General features: G+C 37.9%; 1 protein-coding gene across 1 annotated transcript in view; it reads left to right on the top strand.

Annotated features, from left to right (window-relative positions):
• Positions 1 to 19,697, top strand: part of LOC125112073 (glycerophosphodiester phosphodiesterase domain-containing protein 4-like) — a 108,709-nt gene that overhangs the window by 37,151 nt on the left and 51,861 nt on the right. The window contains exon 11 of the mRNA XM_047754331.1: positions 8,276 to 8,432. Coding sequence (XP_047610287.1) covers positions 8,276 to 8,432 — 157 coding nt within the window. The remainder of the gene's footprint in view (positions 1 to 8,275; positions 8,433 to 19,697) is intronic.

Below are 19,697 nucleotides of genomic sequence, written 5' to 3'. Positions count from 1 at the left end.
GGCACAAAGCTAACCTGAACAAATTTAGGAGCATAGAAATTATTTAAAGTATCTTCTCTGACCACAGTGGCATGAAACTAGGAATCAACCACAGGAAAATAAATGAGAAAAAACCTACTACATGGAGACTAAACAACATGCTACTAAAAAACCAATGGGTCAATGAGGAAATCAAGAAGGAAATTAAAAAATATCTCGAGTCAAACGATAATGAAGGCACAACCTCTCAAAATCTATGGGATGTCGCAAAAGCAGTCTCAGAGGGAAATTCATAGCAATAAACAGGCCTTCCTCAAAAAGAAGAAATCTCAAATTGACAACTTAACCCACCACCTAAATGAATTAGAAAAAGAAGAAAAAAAAAAAGACCTAAAGTCAGCAGAAGGAAGGAAATTTTTAAGATCAAAGAGGAAATCAAGAAAATAGAGATTCAAAAAACAATAGAGGAAATTAATAAAACCAAGACCTGGTTCTTTGAAAAGGTAAACAAAGTTGACAAACCCTTGGCCAGACTCACTAAGAAGAGGAGAGAAAAAACCCAAATAAACAAAATTAGAAATGAAAAAGGAGAAATCACAATGGACACTGCAGAAATACAAAAAACTATAAGAGAATACTATGAACAACTATGTGCCAACAAATTTGACAATCTGGAAGAAATGGACAACTTTCTGGAATCTTACAGCCTACTGAAACTGAATCAAGAAGAAATAGACCAACTGAACAGATCCGTCACTAGAAATGAAATTGAATATGTCACAAAAACACTCCCTGCAAATAAAAGCCCAGAACCAGATGGCTTCACAGGTGAATTCTACCAAACATACAAGAGGATCTGGTGCCCATTTTCCTTAAACTTGTTCAAAAGGTTGAGGAAGAAGGAACACTCCCAAAGACATTCTATGACGCCACCATTACCCTAATTCCAAAACCAGACAAAGATACCACCAAAAAAGAAAACTATCAGCCAATATCTTTGATGAATATAGACGCAAAAATTTTCAACAAAATTTTAGCCAACCGAATCCAACAACATATCAAAAAGATCGTACACCATGACCAGGTGGGGTGCATCCCAGGTTCACAAGGATGGTTCAACATATGCAAATCAATCAACGTCAAACACCACATTAACAAAAGAAAAGTCAAAAACCATATGATCATCTCAACAGATGCAGAAAAAGCATCTGACAAAGTCCAATATCCATTCATAATAAAAACTCTCACCAAAGTAGGTATAGAGGGAACATTCTTTAACATAATCAAAACCATTTATGACAAACCCACAGCAAAGATGGTACTCAATGGAGAAAAGCTGAAAGCCTTCCCACTAAAATCTGGAACAAGTCAGGGATGCCCACTCTCACCACTGCTCTTCAACAGTTTTGGCAATCCTAGCCACAGCAATTAGACAAACAAAAGAAATAAAAGGCATCCAAATAGGAAGAGAAGAGGTTAAACTGTCACTGTATTGGAGTTCCCGTCGTGGCGCAGTGGTTAACGAATCCGACTAGGAACCATGAGGTTGCGGGTTCGGTCCCTGCCCTTGCTCAGTGGATTAACAATCCGGCGTTGCCGTGAGCTGTGGTGCAGATGCGGCTCGGATCCCACATTGCTGTGGCTCTGGCGTAGGCCAGTGGCTACAGCTCCGATTCAACCCCTGGCCTGGGAACCTCCATATGCCACAGGAGCGGCCCAAGAAATAGCAACAACAACAACAACAACAACAAAAGACAAAAGGCAAAAAACAAAAACAAAAACAAAAAAACTGTCACTGTATGCAGACGACATGATACTATACGTAGAAAACCCTAAGGACTCAACCCCAAAACTACTTGAACTGATTAACAAATTTAGCAAAGTAGCAGGATATAAGATTAACATTCAGAACTCAGTCACATTTCTGTATACTAACAATGAAACTTTAGAAAAGTAATACGAAAACACAATACCTTTTAAAATTGCACCACAAAAAATCAAATACCTGGGAATACACCTGGCCAAGGAGGTAAAGGACTTATATGCTGAGAACTATAGAACATTAATCAAAGAAATTAAAGAAGATGTATTGAAATGGAAAGATATTCCATGTTCCTCATTGGAAAAATCAATATTGTAAAAATGGCCATACTACCCAAAGCAATCTACACATTCAATGCAATCCCTATCAAATTGCCCATGACATTTTTCACAGAACCAGAACAAACAATCCAGAAATGTATATGGAACCACAAAAGACCCAGAATTGCCAAAGTAATCCTGAGAAACAAAAACTAAGCAGGAGGCATAACTCTTCCAGACTTCAGGCACTATTACAAAACCACAGTCATCAAGACAGTGTGGTACTGGTATCAAAACAGACAGACAGACCAATGGAACAGAATAGAGAACCCAGAAATAAACCCTGACACCTATGGTCAATTAATCTCTGACAAGGGAGGAAAGAACATAAAATGGGAAAAAGAGAGTCTTTTCAGCAAATCTTGCTGGGAAAACTGGACAGCTGCATGCACATCAATGAAACTAGAACACATCCTCACACCATGCGCCAAAATAAACTCAAAACTGCTGAAAGACAAATATGACAAGACACCATCAAACTCCTGGAAGAGAACATAGGCAGAACATTCTCTGACATCAACTCATGAATATTTTCTCAGTCGGTCTCCCAAAGCAACAGAAATAAGAGCAAAAATAAACCAATGGGACCGAATCAAACTTAAAAGCTTTTGCATAGCAAAGGAAACCAAAAAGAAAACAAAAAGACAACTTAAAGAATGGAAGAAATAGTTTCAAATGATGCAGCTGACTAGGGCTTAATCTTTAGGATGTACAAGCAACTTATACAACTCAACAGCAAAAAAGCCAACCACCCAATGGAAAAATGGGCAAAAGACCTGAATAGACCATTCTCCAAGGAAGATAAACAGATGGCCAACAAGCAATGAAAAAATGCTCAACATCCCTGATTATTAGAGAAATGCAAATCAAAACTACCATGAGATACCACATCATACCAGTCAGAATGGCCATCATTAATAAGTCCACAAATAACAAGTGCTGGAGAAGTTGTGGAGAAAAGGGAACCATCTTGTACTGTTGGTGGGAATGCAAACTGGTACACCCACTATGGAGAACAGTATGGAGGTACCTTAGAAATCTATACATAGAACTACCATATGACCCAGTAATCCCACTCTTGGGTATATATCCAGACAAAACTTGCCTTAAAAAAGACACATGCACCTGCATGTTCATTACAGTTCTATTCACAATAGCCAAGACATGGAAACAACCCAAATGTCCATCAACAGACAATTGGATAAGGAAGATGTGGTATATATACACAAAAGAATATTACTCATCCATACAAAAGAATGACATAATGCCATTTGTAGCAACATGGATGGAACTAGAGACTCTCATACTGAGTGAAATAAGTCAGAAAAGGGAAAGATAAATACCATATGATATCACTTATAACTGGAATCTAATATAAAGCACAAATGAACCTTTCCACAGAAACGAAAATCATAGACTTGGAGAATAGACTTGTGGTTGCTCAGGAGGAGAGGGAGGGAGTGGGAGGGATCAGGAGCTTGGGGTTAACAGATGCAAACTATTGCTCTTGGAATGGATTTATAATGAGATCCTGCTGTGTAGCACTGAGAACTATGTTTAGGTACTTACATCACAACACAACAATGGGAGGAAAGAGTATATATAGATGTATGTGTAACTTGGTCCCCACACTGTACAGCAGAAAAATAAATAAATAAATGATTTTTTTAAAGGGTTTAGTGTTGCACTCTTTTAGCTTTTGTTTGTTGTAGAAATTCCTTATTTCCCCTTCAATTTTAAATGATATTTTTGCTGGGTAGAGTATTCTAGGTTGCAAATCTTTTCTTTTCAGTACTTTAAATATATCTTGCCACTCCCTTCTGGCTTATAGTGTTTCTGTAGAGAAATCAGCTGATAGTGTTATGGGGGTTCCCTTATAATTAACGCTTTGCTTTTCTCTTGCTGCCTTTAGAATCCTCTCTTTTAACTTTTGCCATTTTTATTATAATGTGTCTTGGTGTGGGCCTGTTTGGATTCAACTTGTTTGGGGCCCTCTATGCTTCCTATATCTTGATGTTGGATTCCTTTAGAATCCAGAGATAACAGGTGGTTTGCCCCCCCCCCCCACCTGTAGACCATGCAAGAAGCACCTCATCCTGCTTAGCCCCCAAAGGATGTGCTGCACAAGGTGCTTTTAGTTGCAGGCTCCTGAGAAGGGACAGTGATCAAGCATTTGGGCACTGCCCAGAATGTTTGTCGGTGGCAGCTGCAGGTCAGGTGTGCTCCCAGGGGAGTGAGAGCAACATCAGGTGGTGGTCTGTCTTAATGTCCTTCTCTGTGGTTCCTTCTGAGGTGGTTGGAGCTGCAATTGATTCTTGTTCAGGTATCCCCAGTGGGTGTGGGCCCTGCCCACCTCTGGAGTGAGGGATAACTGCAGTGGTTTGTTCCCACCCGCTGCAGGCCATGCAAGAAGCACCCTGTCCCACTTAGACCATGCAGGGGGTGCTACACCAGCTGTTCCTAGTTGTATGGTCTCTGGAAGGGACAGTGACCAAGTGTCTGGGCGCCACCCAGAGCATTTGGCAGTGGCAGCTGCAGGGCAGGTGTGTTCCCAAGGGAGTGAGTGCAATAGCGTATGGTGCTTTGTAGGCACCGTGTCACACTTAGCCCCCTGATTCTCTTAGCTCACACAAGAGGTGGCTGGCCACTGGTAGCCCACTCAGGAAGCGCCCAGTCTCCCATATATGAGCAAGAGGCTTCTCTCCACGGGTATCCTGTGCCAGAAATGCCTGGTCTGCTGTGGGTTGGCAAGCGGCTTCTGTTTGTGAGCAGCCTATGCCACTGCTGCCCCACCCTCTGCAAGCCTGCGGGCACATGCACACACTCTGGCATAAGGAGTTTCCTATGGCGGCCTGCCTCTCCTCCTCTCGCCCTCCCCAACAATGGCGCCTTTGTCTCTCCTGTGGATCTGGACCTTCTCCCGGGTTCCCTCTGCTGTGGCTTTCCACTCCCCAGCCCTTAGCGTACCATTCCCCTGCCTGAGGCACACTGTTCCTTATCCCCTTAGGCTGTCTCCACATTGCTAACCCCAGTCCTCTCCCAGGGACTGACCTCTGGAGCCTAAGTCTCAGTGCCCAGCGAGGCTGTGGTGTCTGGGCTGGTGGTTCAGATGATCTGTGTGGCTCCCACTCTGCTTTTCCCTTCTCAGACCTGCTGCTGTGCTTTTCTCGGCGACTTTGAGATCCTTCTAACTTGGCTGATCTTTCCATCGGTTAGGTGGCTTCTCAGGGTGTGGGTTCCCTTTCTCCTTCTCAGCTCCCTCTCTGGAGTGCTAGTGCAGTCCTTATTCATTCTCTCTCTCTCTCTTTTTCTTTGTTCTACTCAGTTATGTCAAGAGCTTCTTACCCTTGTTAGAGGTTTAAGTTCTTCTGCCAGCATTCAGTTGATGTTCTGTGTGAGCTCTTTTACATGTAGATGTGTTTTTTTGATGTGTTTGTGGGAAACAGTGAGCACAACCCCTTACTCCTCCTCCATCTTTCTCCGCCCCCCCCCAGGTTAAGTTAATTCTTACGCATTTTATTATTTTGTTAAATGGATGTTAGTGGAGTTGCTCCTGCAGTTTTCTCTTCTTATTGTTAAATCTTAGTGTATAGAAATACAACTGATTTTTATGTGTTGACTTTGTATCTTACTACTTTACTGAATTAATTCATTGGTTTTGGGGTGTTTGTGTGTGACCTTAGGGTTTTCCACATATAAGATCATACCATCTAAAAACAAGTAATTTTATTTCTTACTTTCCAGTCTGGATGCCTTTTATTTCCCTATGTTGCCTAATTGCTCTGGCTAGAAATTCCAGGACTCCTATGAATAGAAGTTCCAAAAGTAGATATCCTTGCCTGGTTCCTAATCTTAGAGAAAAAGCTTTCAGTCTTTTCACCATTGGATACCATGTTCAGTCTGGGTTTTTCATATATGTCTTTAATTGCGTTGTGATAGTTTCCTTCTATTTCCAGTCTGTTTAGTGTTCTTATAATGAAAGGGTGTCAAATTTTGTCAAATGCTTTTTCTGTATCAATTGAGAGGATCATGTGTTTTATTCTCCATTCTATTAATGTGTTATATAACATTGACAGATTTTGCTATGTTGAACCATCCTTGCATTCTAGACCATATCCTGCTTGGATATGATTTATAACCCTATTAGTACACTGCTGAATTCTATTTTCTAGTATTTTGTTGAGGATTTTTACATCACTATTCGTAAGAGATATTGGTTGTAGTTTCCTTTTTTTGTAGTGTGTTTGTCTTGTTTTGGTGTCAGAGTTACCTTAGACTCTGCTCACTTTTCTACAATCTTTTTTCATTCCATTCCTCAAACTCAATAACTTATATTGTCCTGTCTTCAAATTCTCTGATTCTTTCTTCTGCCTGCTTATGTGTGATTGGAGTCCTAAAGGAGAGGAGGAACAGGGGAAAAAATCTGTGGGAATGAAAGTAAAAAATCTTCAAAATTTGATAAAAATTAGGTACTAATAGATCCAAGAATCTTTATGAACATTAGGAAGGGTAAATATGCAAGTATACATACACATGTACAAGTCCACATTAAAGGCTATTATAATACCATTTGTCCAGTTTTCAATCCCCCCAAAATCACATGGCATAAAAAATAGGAAAGTATGGCTTATTCAAGGGAAAAAAATAAATTAGCTACCCCTGTGAAAGAGCTTATGTGAAACATACTAAAAAAAGACTTTAAAATAATTGTTCTAAAGATATTTGAAGAATTAAAGGATAATGTGTATAAATTCAATAAAATAATATATGAATAAAAATGGAAATGTGAATAAAAAGTTTTTTAAAACTATAAAAGTAACCAGAAAGAAATTCTGGAGATAAGCAGAAGAAAGAATCTTCATTTTTTTATTTAATTCTTGTACATCTTATCTCCAGAATTTCTTCCTGGTTTCTTTTACAGGAGATTAGTTTGGTCCTTTGGAAGTTGTTTTTAAGCTCTTTAATAGAGGCTCTAAAGTCGTTCTAGTTCTAAATTATCTTCATTTCAAAGGTGTGGCCCTCTGGAGTCTCTAGAAAATGCCTCCATATTTATTGAGGTCTCTTCACTCTTAGTGGATGGAACTTGAATAATTCTTATCCCAGTGTGGGCTCTCCAAATTGTCTTAGAATTTTCTGGTAGTTTTTCATTTCCTTGAGGTTATTCATAGAGTTTTACTCTGTGAGGATACACATTGATATTTAGCCATGCATTAAAGAGAACTCTCTACACATTTCCCTGGCAATCTTTTTTTTTTTTTTTGGCATAGTTCAAACAACTGTGGAATTCTCGTTTACAGATCCTAGCCATCTTCACCTCCCCTTCATCTGATATCTTTCTCCTCATTTCAGCACAAGAGCTGTGCCCCTTTTAGTTTTTCCCTTCCAGTGCCACAGTCCAGTATTCATCTATAAGGAGAAAGCCTGGGTAATGCTAGAGACCATTTCATTTTTTTTTTGGCTTTTTCTCTAAAGCCATCATGTTATGCTTCCCATTGTCCATTGGCTGAAAAGTTATTGCCTTATTTTCTCCAGTTTTCTAGTTTTTTATGGGCAGGAGGCTAAATTTCTACCCTGTTACTCCCCCATGGCCATTACAGAGTTCTCTTCAAGGATATTTTAATGAGAAAGAAAGAAAGATTTTCATAAGACAGAGATTCTTCGAGGTCAACAGCAAAAAACAGAACCAGGAACTTTTCTAATGATGCCATCTGATGTGAAGTGTCTAGCATCAGATACAATCAGAGCAGGTGTCTAGGTAGGAAATGAGTTAGAACAACATAGGAAGATTGTCCGGGTGCCTGCTTAGTATGACTTTGGGGACCACAGGGTCTTGCCCCATCCCCACTCCACTTACTCTCAGGTCACTATTGTACCCACCTTTTTCTTTATCTAAAAAGTTGCTATATAGGGAAGATGCTCTATCACCACAAATAATATGATTTTCACACACCACAAAAGATTGATCCCTAGGGCATGAACATATTGAAATCAACTGCAAATTACTGGCACTTAGGCCTTTGCTGAGATTTGACAGGGGGTGAGGAACCCTAGTAATAAGACCTCTGATCTTGATGGGCTTCCTAAGAACTTTATCTACCAAGGTTACTGAATTCAGCCAATTCACACCTTTCCCTTTTCCCCCTTCTACCTGCAGTTATGATAAAGTGCCTTTTCTCATGCATGATTATAACCTAAGAAGAACAACCAATGTCATGGAGGTCATGCCAAATGCCTCCCTCCGAAACCCAACTGTATTTTATTGGGATTTCCTGTCAACTCTGAATGCAGGCAGATGGTTTTCACATTCATGGGTAAGACACATTCCCTAGGTCAAAGAACCTACATTGAATCCCTCTTTTGTATGATGCCATGTGCTGCTCCTGGAGATAAATACACTGTGCAGTGAAATTTTGGTGCAGATGTGAGTGGTTCTTCCTGAGAGAGTTGGAGAGCACTTCAAGCAATATTATCATTTGAGCTGAAAGAAGATCACTACTAAGGGGAACCATGGGCAATGAAGATGGTTTGTTGCAGAGATTACGGTATATTGGAATGAGAGGGGATATGGTGTGTGTGTGTGTGTGTGTGTGTGTGTGTGTGTGTGTGTGTGTGTGTGTGTGTGTGTGTGTGAAAAAGGAAGGAAAGGAGGAAAGAGACAAAAGGAGGGGTAGGGAGAAAGTGGAAGGTAAATTAGGAGAAGAATCAAGGAAACATGAGATTGTGCTTAAACAACTTAGAAAGTTTAGAATTATCCTGAATATTTTAGAGTGGGTAAAACAAAAGCTCAGATTTGCATGTGATAAAAGTCAAGCCTACCTTCTTGAGATGAAGAAAATTTAACAACTTAAATTTTCCAGGTTATCATATGTTTAGAGGGAATCCATGTGACCAAGGTGTTGGGAATCAGATATACTCATTTTGAGTCTGATTTTGACAATAAATATCTGAGAAGGACAGACAGCAGGCATTCATATTGCCAGCACCTATGGCAGCAGAGCTAACATGGTTGGGGATCAGTTGTGGTAATAGCTGTCTTGTCATGTAATTGTGTAATTAGGAAAATAAATCTAGCTGCCTTGTATATTAAGAGTGGAATGGAATTTTGTCCATATTTGATGTTAATCAAATATAAAGGATTGACTTGATCTTTTTTTGTGTTTAAATAATGAAAAGTAAGTAACTATGTAAGGATAAATTTTTCCACTTCAAATTCATTCTATTAATTAGTGTTAATATAAGGAATACCTGAATGTTGATTTGTAATTACTGAGTCTGCCTCAAAGTACTCACTCTCATATGAGTACATAGTCATAAATGCTGTTTCCATTTGTGTTTTTGTTGTTTTGTTTTTCTTTGTCCTTTGTCTTTTTAGGGCCACACACATGGCATATGGAAATTCCCAGGCTAGTGGTTGAATTGGAGCTGTAGCCGCTGACCTACACCACAACCACAGCAACATGGGATCCAAGCTGCATCTGCGACCTATGCCGCAGCTCATAGCAACGTGGCATCCTTAACCCACTGAGCAAGGCCAGGAATGGAACCTTTGTCCTCAGGGATACTGTTAAGATTCGTTAACCACTGAGCCAGGACGGGAACTCCTGTTTCCATTTGTGAATAAAATGAGATCAATTTGATATTTCAGGTATCTGTTATATGCATACTCTGTATATGTCTCATTATACATGAAAAAATAGGCACAAACCAGAATGCTTTACTAGAATGTATACATTGGATTAGCTATAGGTAATATTTTGGCAAATATATCCTCCAGATGAAAATGCTGTTGTTATATCTAACATGTAACATATGGTCCATTAAGGTCTTATTTATTGCAAGTGATAGGATAGGATATGTTACTGTGATAAATTTTGGTAGACTTTTTTTAGGATTAACAGTTTTATGTTAGCATATTTAGGTGATATGCTTGCAGTGTTTTGTTATACTATTAATCTGGCTACTGAAACCTAAAACTTCAGGTTTAAATATGGTTATCTAGAGGCTTTAATTTTGGATTTCACTAAGGAACATCCTTTGCTTGCATGCTATGTGGTCAGAGGTGATTGAAATGGTGTTGGCACGTGGTTGAAAGATTTGGCTGTTTGGATAATATTCCATAGCAAAGAAATTGGTTTTATTTGTAAAAATTATTGTGAGTTGCTCTTCATTTGGATGGGTATAATTATGAATTGGTGATGGTGGTGAGCTTATGATTATTTGTCATTATATTAGTTGTTCTTGAGGTTACTTTGAAAATTAAGCAATGAAATCTGGTTGATAATGAAATAAAAATAGATACAGAAGTTCTGGGAGTTGCCCCTGGAATCTTAGCTGAGTTCTTGTTTCTCCAGCAAAATCAACATTTATGTAGAGCATTTTTTTTGTCTCTTGTCCCTTTTAGGGCCGCACCCACAGCATATGAAGGTTCCCAGGCTAGGGGTCTAATCGGAGCTATTGCTGTCAGTCTGTACCACAGCCACAGCCATGCCAGATCTGACTGAGCCACATCTGCGAGCTACACCCCAGCTCACGGCAATGCCGGATCCTTAACCCACTGAGCGAGGCCAGGGATTGAACCCGCAACCTCATGGTTCCTAGTTGGATTCATTTCCCCTGTGCCACAATGGGAACTCCTGTAGAGCATTTTTATATCCCTTTGTGAAAGTATAAATCTCAAAATTACAAAGATATAATTCTCATGCATATAGATGGTGATCAGAATACAAGTTTTATTAAGCATGTTAATCTGGGAACAAGCAGGATGACAACACCCATTCAAAATACTCATCAGACACCAAGATGCAAGTAGTCAGTGCAACAAAGAAATACTGGAATTACATTGCCAAGTTGGATACAAACTTAGTACATTAATTCAGTTAATATACTCTGTATTAACAAAGCCTACTTTTGGAATTGTCATCTCTTTCCAAACTCATTTCCGTTTCCACTGGACAAAAACCATCTCCACTTTTATCCATTTTCTACAAGTTAACATCTAACTTTACATATTCTGGCCCTAATCAATAGTAAATAGTAATTCAAAGAAAGTTACATTCCCCCAAGAGTCAGATGACCCTTCGGTGTATTTGTTAAACAATATGCTACCATGTTGCTACAGGCTTCATTAATCACCTTTTGCCTTATTTCTAAGTTTTGAATAATTTAGTTCCCCTCTTATGATCATAAATAAGTTCTATACATTATTTAGTGGCTATCTCATTGTGATTTTGTATTATTAGGCTTTTTTACTTTACATCAGTGCAGTGAAAAAGTTCACTTAACCTGCTTAAGGTTCCTTGTCATATAATCAGCAAATCTAGAGTCAGATCATGTTAAACAACTACTAAGGCCATTAAATCATTCCAGAGCTCTTTATCGCTACTACTTGAAAATAAGAAGCTCATTTAAACCAAGTTTCACATGTATACCACAAATGTGAGCAAATTCCTGTATCCTTTTTCTGCTGATCAGTGACTTTTCTTACTACCTGTAATGTTGGGACAGTGTGCAACAACAGACACCGGACAGTTTGACTAGGAAGACTCAAAGGCATTGGTTATGAATGTAAATTACATCTGTGTCCTTTGTAGGACTGGGGGCTTGTTATACCAGATTGAATGAAATGTATTCTCAAATATGATCCTTCAGATATAACCTTGATTACACAATCAGTTTGTCCAATTATATCCCAGTGGAAATAAGGACATATTTTTATTCAATTTCTGCAAATGACTGCATTGCCATGAAATGTAGTGACTCAGTAAAAATAATTTGTAATGAGAACAAGTTACTAAATACAAAGAATGTTTTGCACAAGTGTAAGAGTATAAAGAGGTCAAAAAGAGAATGGGTTTTGGTTCATATGCCCATCAGGAAATAGAATGTTGAAAAGAATGCTAACAAAGGTCCAAAATGAATAAGCCTGATTTGATTGCCCTAATCAGTTTATTCAGTCTGGCATGGTTAATGTCCTGCTATATCTGGGGTTATCAGTGTGCTTCCAGAAAGTTACCTTTTCCTGCTTTAAAATTTAATCCTGGAAATATAACTAACTAAATATAACTACATTCTAACTCATTCCTCTAATACAGTGTCTGAGATGGCAATGTTAGGTTACACTAGGAACCCTATTCTTTGAGTTCCTTGCATATCAGTAGTTAAGTGAATATCTCTATGGTCCTTTCACACAAGAATTTGAATATAACCTTTCCAATTTCTGATCTGTATCTTATGGAAAAGACCTGTAGATGGACATGTGAATAAAGCAGAAACCAAATGATAATTAAACTGAATTCATTTGGTTAATTTATTATAGTAAACAATGTCAGAAAGTATAATAAAACACACTATTAATAGAGTGTACACAACTATTTTCAAATGACTTAGTCTGTTTCCGTTATGGTTAAGAACATATTATGGGCATTGAGAACAGCTCTCCTGGTACATCCAGTTCGTTCTTTGAAACTTATATATATAGCAATTTGATGGTTTTTTATATATAATTATTTTACCTGCACAGCATGTACTGAGAAGGTAAAGGTTCTCTTTTTATCGTTTACAATTCCTACCCCATTGAGGGTTTAATACACAGTGTTGAGCTCTAGATGAAGCATGGACATTCCTACTTCTGGCCATGACAGTTTATAGGTGCTGGACATGTCCTCCTGCCATAAACAACTAGAAAACCAGACACAATAAATGAAATCATCATTCTCAGATACGAGAGAACAGTCAGTGAAGAAATGTGATCCATGAGTGAAGGAAATAATAGGAGAACTTTATGAATGACCTCATGTTCTGCCTGGAGGCCCTTTGCAGCTATCACACGGCAGGAGAAGCCTAAGCAAAGCATGGATATCTTGTGGAACTGAGGAGAGAAAGATGGGATCTTGCAGAGATCAAGGTGGCTGGAATTTTGAGGGATGAAGACAAAAATGAAAGCAGTCTCCAGAGAAGGGCCTCCAGAAATCTTCATAGGGTTTCTGCTTGAGTCTGTTGCTGCTAAGAAGCTCACAAATAGGGTGAAAGTCCACAAGACTGGGCCAAATACTACTAGGGAGCTTTTAGATGAACCATTCTAAGAGCTCACAGGGTCTGGAAGATAATTACATTCTACTTAACAATATCAGAATATAGAGTTTGTTGGACCTTTGGTAAAAACCCCAGAAAGGTCACACCTCAGTAATCAGGCTGAACAAACCCTAGATAAAGGCTATTTTATATCCACTCCAAAAAAATTCAGTTGATTTGTTAGTAATATAAACATCTGCCAAGAGGATTGCTACACTTTGAAAGAAACAGCAGCATCAAGACCTCTAACAATGTAACAGTCACAGTCTCCAAGAGCCAATAATAAAATTACTTGGAATACAAGAAGAAGCAGGAAAGTGTGCCTTAAAATCAGGAGAAAAACTACCCATTAAAAAAGAAAAGATCCAAAAAAGATAGAGAAAGGGAATTAAGAGAAAGGAACTTTTCAAAAGCTATCACAAATCTATCATGGATTTAAAGGAAAATAAGAACATAATGAGAGAGATATAATATCTAAAACCAACCAAACAGAATCTCTAGGACTCTGAGATTTTCTAGCTTAGAAAACCTAAGCTAGAACTCTGAGGTTTTCTAGCTTAGAAAACCTAAGCTATCTGAAGTTAGAAATTCTTCAGTGATTGTTGATAGTTGGTGTATTTTGAGTAATTGCTCTAAATCATTTAGTGGTTGAATTAATGGACATAGAATTGTTTGTAATATTTTATCATCTTTTTAATGACTTTGGAATCAATGGTTATATTCCATTTTTCATTCCTGATTTTTATAATTTGTAATTCTCTCTCCTCCCATCCCCTAGAGATCTATCCATTGACAGACAGATCTATTGAACTTCTGGTCAGAGAATCAGTCTTTGGTTTCATTGATTTCTGCTCAAATCTATTTCCTTCCTTCCTTCTTTCCTTCCTTCCTTCTTTTTCTGTTCAGGGACACACCCATGGCATTTGGAGGTTCCTAGGCTAGGGGTCCAATCAGAGCTGTAGCTGCCAGCCACGCCCCAGCCACAGCAACATGGGATCCAAGCCATGTCTGTGACTTAGAACACAGCTCACAACCCACTGAGAGAAGCCAGGGATCGAGCCCACATCCTCATGGACACTAGTAAGATTCATTTCCACTGCACCGCAACGGGAACTCCCCATCTCATAGATTTTCATATGTGGCATTTTCATTTTTATTTAGTCCAAAATATTTAAAAATTTCCCAAAGCCCATGGGCTATTTATAAATTTCCTTTTTTTTGTTGTTTTTCTTTTTTTGGTCTTTTTGCCTTTTCTAGGGCTGCTCCTGCAGCATATGGAGGTTCCCAGACTAGGGGTCCACTTGGAGCTGTAGCTGCCAGCCTACGCCACAGCCACAGCAGCATCAGATCTGAGCCATGTCTGCCACCTACAGCACAGCTCACGGCAATGCCAGATCCTTAATCCACTGAGCAAGGCCAGGGGTTGAACCCACAACCTCATTGTTCCTAGTCGGATTTGTTAAACACTGAGCCATGACAGAAACCCCTAAATTTTCTTTTTAAATTTCCAAATGCTTACAGATTTTCCAGTTACCTTATTATTGATTATAATTTTTAATTGATTTTATTTTTTTAAGTTTTATGAAGTATAGTTGATTTATAATGTCTTCATTTCTGTTGTACAACAAAGTGCTTCAATTATATATATACACATATCCATTCTTTTTCAGATTCTTTTCCTATATAGATTATCGCATAATACTGAGTACAGTTCCCTGTGCTATACAGCAGGTCCCTGTTGACCATCCATCCCATATACAATAGTGTATATATGCCATTCCTAAATCCCCAATCCATCCTTCCTCCCTACCTGTCCCCTTTAGTAACCATAAATTGTTTTCAAAGTCTGTGAGTCTGTTTCTGTTTTGTAAATAAGTTCATCTGTATCATTTTTTGATTTCACATATAAATGATACCATATGATGCTTGTCTTTCTCTTATCTGACTTACCTCACTTAGTATGATAATCTCTAGGTTCATCCATGTTGCTGCAGGTGGCATTTTTCATTCTTTTTTATGGTTGAGTAATATTCCATCGTATATGTGTACCATATCTTCTTTATCCATCATCTGTTGATAGACATTTAGGTTGTTTTTATGTCAACTTTTGTAAATAGTGCTGCAGCGAACATTGGGGTACATGTATCTTTTTGAATTATGGTTTTCTCTGGGTAGATGGCCCAGGAGTGGGATTGCTGGATTATATGGTAATACTATTTTTTAGTTTTTTAAGAAACCTCTGTACTTTTTTTCTGTAGTGGTTGTACCAATTTACATTCCCACCAGTAGTGTAGGAGGGGTCCCTTTTTTCCACACCCTCTTCAGCATTTATTGTTTGTAGGCTTTTTGAGGATGCCCATTCTGACTGGTGTGAGGTGGTACCTCATAGTAGGTTTGGTTTGCATTTCTGTAATAATTAGCAATGTTGAGCAGGTTTTGTGTGCTCTTTGGCCATCCATATGTCTTCCTTGGAGAAATGTCTATTCAGATCTTCTGCCTATTTTTGATTAGGTTACTTGCTGTTTTTGGATATTGAGCTGCATGGGTTGTTTGTACATTTTGAGATTAGTCTTTTGTTGGTTATTTCATTTACAAGTATTTTCTTCTCTCTGTTCATAGGTGGGGCTGTGTTCCCACCCTAGCATTTTTTGGCCTGGGGCTCTCAGCACTTGTGCTTACAGGCTGCTGTTGGACAGGGCCAAATTTTTCTAAAATGACAGCCTCCAAAGGCACTCACTCCAATGATTATTTCCAGGGACCTCCAAGTCCAGTATCCTGCCACCACAGTGAGCCACAGTTGACTCCTGCATCCCCAAGAGACCCTCCAAGACCTGCATGTAGGTTTGGCTCAGATTCCTATGGAGTCTCTGCTTTGCTCTGGGACACAGTACACATTGAAACCTTGTATGTGCCCTCCAAGAGTGGAGTCTGTTTCCCCTAATCCTGTAGAGCTCCCACATTCAAGCCCTGCTCTTCCCAATGCCAGAACCCCCAGGCTGGGGAACCTGACTTAGGATTCAGAACTCTCACTCCTATAGGAGAGCCTCTGTGATATAGTTATTTTCCAGTTTGTGGGTTTCTCACCTGTTGGGTATGGAATTTGCTTATATCATGATAGTGCCCCTCCTACCATCTTGTTGTGGCTTCTTCTTTTTTTGGGCATAGGATGTCTTTTTTGGTCATTTCAAGCCTATTTTGTTGATGGTTATTCAGTACTTAATTGTAATTTTGGTGTCTTCGAGAGAGGAGTTGAGCTCCCATCCTTCTTTACCATTTTGTCTCTATCCTTGAAGCCTAGTTTAATTCTCTTCTGGCCTGATTGCACACTTTGTATGTTTGTTGTTTTTTCATATTAAAGTTCATTTTATGTGTCAGAATATGGCCTGTTTAAATGTTCTTTTTGCCATCAAATGTTACAAAAGAGAAAATAAACATATGAAGGTATTTTAAAATATCATTGGTCATTATGGAAATTCCAAGTTAAAACATAATTTAATACTACTATTCATCCATTAGAATAGCTAAATCAAAGATACTGATAACAGCAAAAAGTTACATATCCCTAAGGAATGAAGGTTAAATCAAGGGCTTCTCAGATGAAGGGAAAAATTAGAGAATTTACTCCAGAAGCCCCCCAACCGTGCAAGAAAATATGAGATGGAAACTTGGAACTTTCGGGCTGAAGAAATGGCAATAGAGATGGTAAATATGGGAGTGAATAGGATAGACTGTTTTTCTCCTGGTGTTTTAAAAAACATGCGTGACTCTTAAGAGTGAAAATTATATATTTTCTTATTTTTTCATGTATGTAGATTTGGTACACAGAGAACTAAACATCATGGTGGGGAGGGAAAAGGGAAAGGGCCTATAAAACTGTAAGAACTCCACATTTTACTGGAAGTAAGGAAATTCTGAAGCTGAGTGGACTGAAAGTTTAAAGTAGGAAGATAGTTTGTAATCTTTAAAGCAGCCACTTAAAGTATTAAAAAGAAACAGTCCAAAAGAAGGCAAAAAAGAACAGAGAAGCAAAAATATAAAGGACAATCAAAAAATCATAAATCGAAATAACTACATACAGCCATATGAGTAATTACAATAAAAATAGAATCAGAGTGTATTAAAATCCAAATTCATGATGTCTATAAAAGCCCATTTCAACTATAACCACCACTATATTATTTTAACCTGTTTTACAGATTGAAGTTAAGATAATGCATAAAGATACACGATATAAACACTAATCAAATGAAATCTGGAGTGGCTATATTAATATCTGGCAGAGTGTACTTCACAACAAGGAAAATTATTAGTGGTAAAGATGGATATTATGAAATTATAGAAAGATCAGCTCATCAAGAATACATATAAATCCTAAATGTGTATTCATTGAACAGTACAGCTTCAATTTACATGAATCAGATCTGGTAGGACTTACAGAAAGAAATAGTAAACAATTATATATTTCAACACTTTTTTTTTCAGTAACTAAAGAACAAATAGAAAATAACTAAAAACAAATAGAAGCTAGACTATGTTCTGAGCCATGAAACAAATTTTGACAAATACGAAAGAGCAGATTGTTACCAAGTGTGTTACTTGACCAAAATGGAATTAAACTAGAAATCATTAACAGGAAAAAATATCTTGAAATTCCTAAATATTGTCTTCTCTTTTTTAAAAAAGTTGGATAAATTTGATATGTAACATTGTATAAATTTAATGTGTACAGCCTGGGAGTTCCCGTTGGGGCACAGTGGAAACAAATCCGACTAGGAACCGTGAGGTTGTGGGTTTGATCCCCTGGCCTCGCTCAGTGGATTAAGGATCCTGCATTGCCATGAGCTGTGGTGTAGGCCAGCAGCTGTAGCTCCAACTAGACTCATAGCCTGGGAACTTCCATGTGCCGCGGGTGCAGGCCTAAAATGCAGGGGGAAAAAAAAGTATACAGCTTGTTACTTTGGTACATTTAAATACTGTAAAATTGTTGCTACCGTAATGGTATTTATCACATAATATGCTTATAGTAAGATATTGTGGTCAATATTCAAAATATTGTGCTTTAGATCTTTTTGGCTTATTTAGTATTTGTTAGAAGGCTGAACCCTTAAACAGCATCAGTCTTTTCCCTCCACCTCCACACCCCCTGGTAACAACTATTTTACTGTGTGTGTGTGGTTTTTTTTTTTTAACAGGTTTGTGTTTTTTAGATTCTATGTATAAGTTATATTATACAGTATTTGTCCTGTACGTGTTGTAAATATTCCTCCTTCTCCATTATTTTCAAACAGTTTGAGGAGGATTTGTATTATCTTTAAATGTTTGGTAGACTTTACCACTAAAGCTATTTGGTCCTGGAATTTTCTGTATTGGGAGATTTTTTTATCATTGACTCAGTCTCTTGATTCACTATTGATCTGTTCAGATTTTCTATTTCTGACTGATTCAGTCTTGTTATAGATTGTGAATTTCTAGAAACATATCTATTTCTTCTAGGTTATTTAATTTGTTGACATATAAATGTTCATAGTTGTCTCTTATGAGTCTATGTATTCCATGTTTTTATTACCTTACTGAGAGCTATGTACACTTTTATATTTTTTATTTCAGATAGAAGAGCTCCTTTAAACATTTCTTGTAAGGCAGGTCTAGTGGTAGGAACTCCCTCAGGTTTGTTTGTCTGGTAAAGCCTTTACTTCTCCTTCAAATCTAAAGAGTTACTTTATTGGACAGAGTATTCTGGGCAAGCAAATTTTATCTTTCAATGCTTTGAAAGATTTTCCACTCTCCTGGCCTGGAGAGTTTCTGCTGAGAATCTAATGGGGACTCCTTTGAGGGATACTTAATTTTTTCCCCCAGCTTCCTTTCTGACAGCTTCATTATAAAGTATCATGTAGGAGGTCTTTTTTTACTTAGTTAAGGTGATTTATTAGCTTTGTGCACTTGTATGTCCATTTCTTTGCCAAAGTTTGGGATGTCTTTAGCTATTACTTCTGTGCATAAATGCTCTGCCAACTTTTCCTTGTCTTCTGGTCAGCTCATTATCTGTCTGTTAGTTCTCCTAATGGAGTCTGATAGTTCTCATAGTGTTTCTTCACCTTTCAGAAATCTTCGTTCTCTCTCCTCTTCCACCTGAAACATTTGTGGATTCCTATCTTCCAGCTCACTTATTCTTTCTTTCCTTTTACCTGCTCTATTTTAACTGCTTTCTAATGCATTTTTCATCTTATTTTTTAAGCTCCAGAATGTGTTTCTTTTTTAGAATTGAAAAGTTCCCAAATATTAAAAAAACCACACTTCTAAATAATCCCTAGATAAAAGAGGAAATCTCGAGGGAAACTGTATAATATTTTGAATTGAATGAAAGTAAAAAAAGACAACATACTAAAATTGGTGAAAAGCAACTAACTATACCAGTGATTATAGAAAAACTCCTGGGATTATCTGCTTATATTAGAAAAGGGAGTCTCAAATAAAAATCTAAGATTCTTCTTTAATAAACTAGAAAA

The sequence above is a fragment of the Phacochoerus africanus genome, chromosome 11 (assembly GCF_016906955.1).
Source record: "Phacochoerus africanus isolate WHEZ1 chromosome 11, ROS_Pafr_v1, whole genome shotgun sequence".
Classification (NCBI taxonomy): domain Eukaryota; kingdom Metazoa; phylum Chordata; class Mammalia; order Artiodactyla; family Suidae; genus Phacochoerus; species Phacochoerus africanus.
The sequence above is the reverse complement of the archived record's forward strand: the minus strand, read 5'-3'. Positions and strand labels throughout refer to the sequence as shown.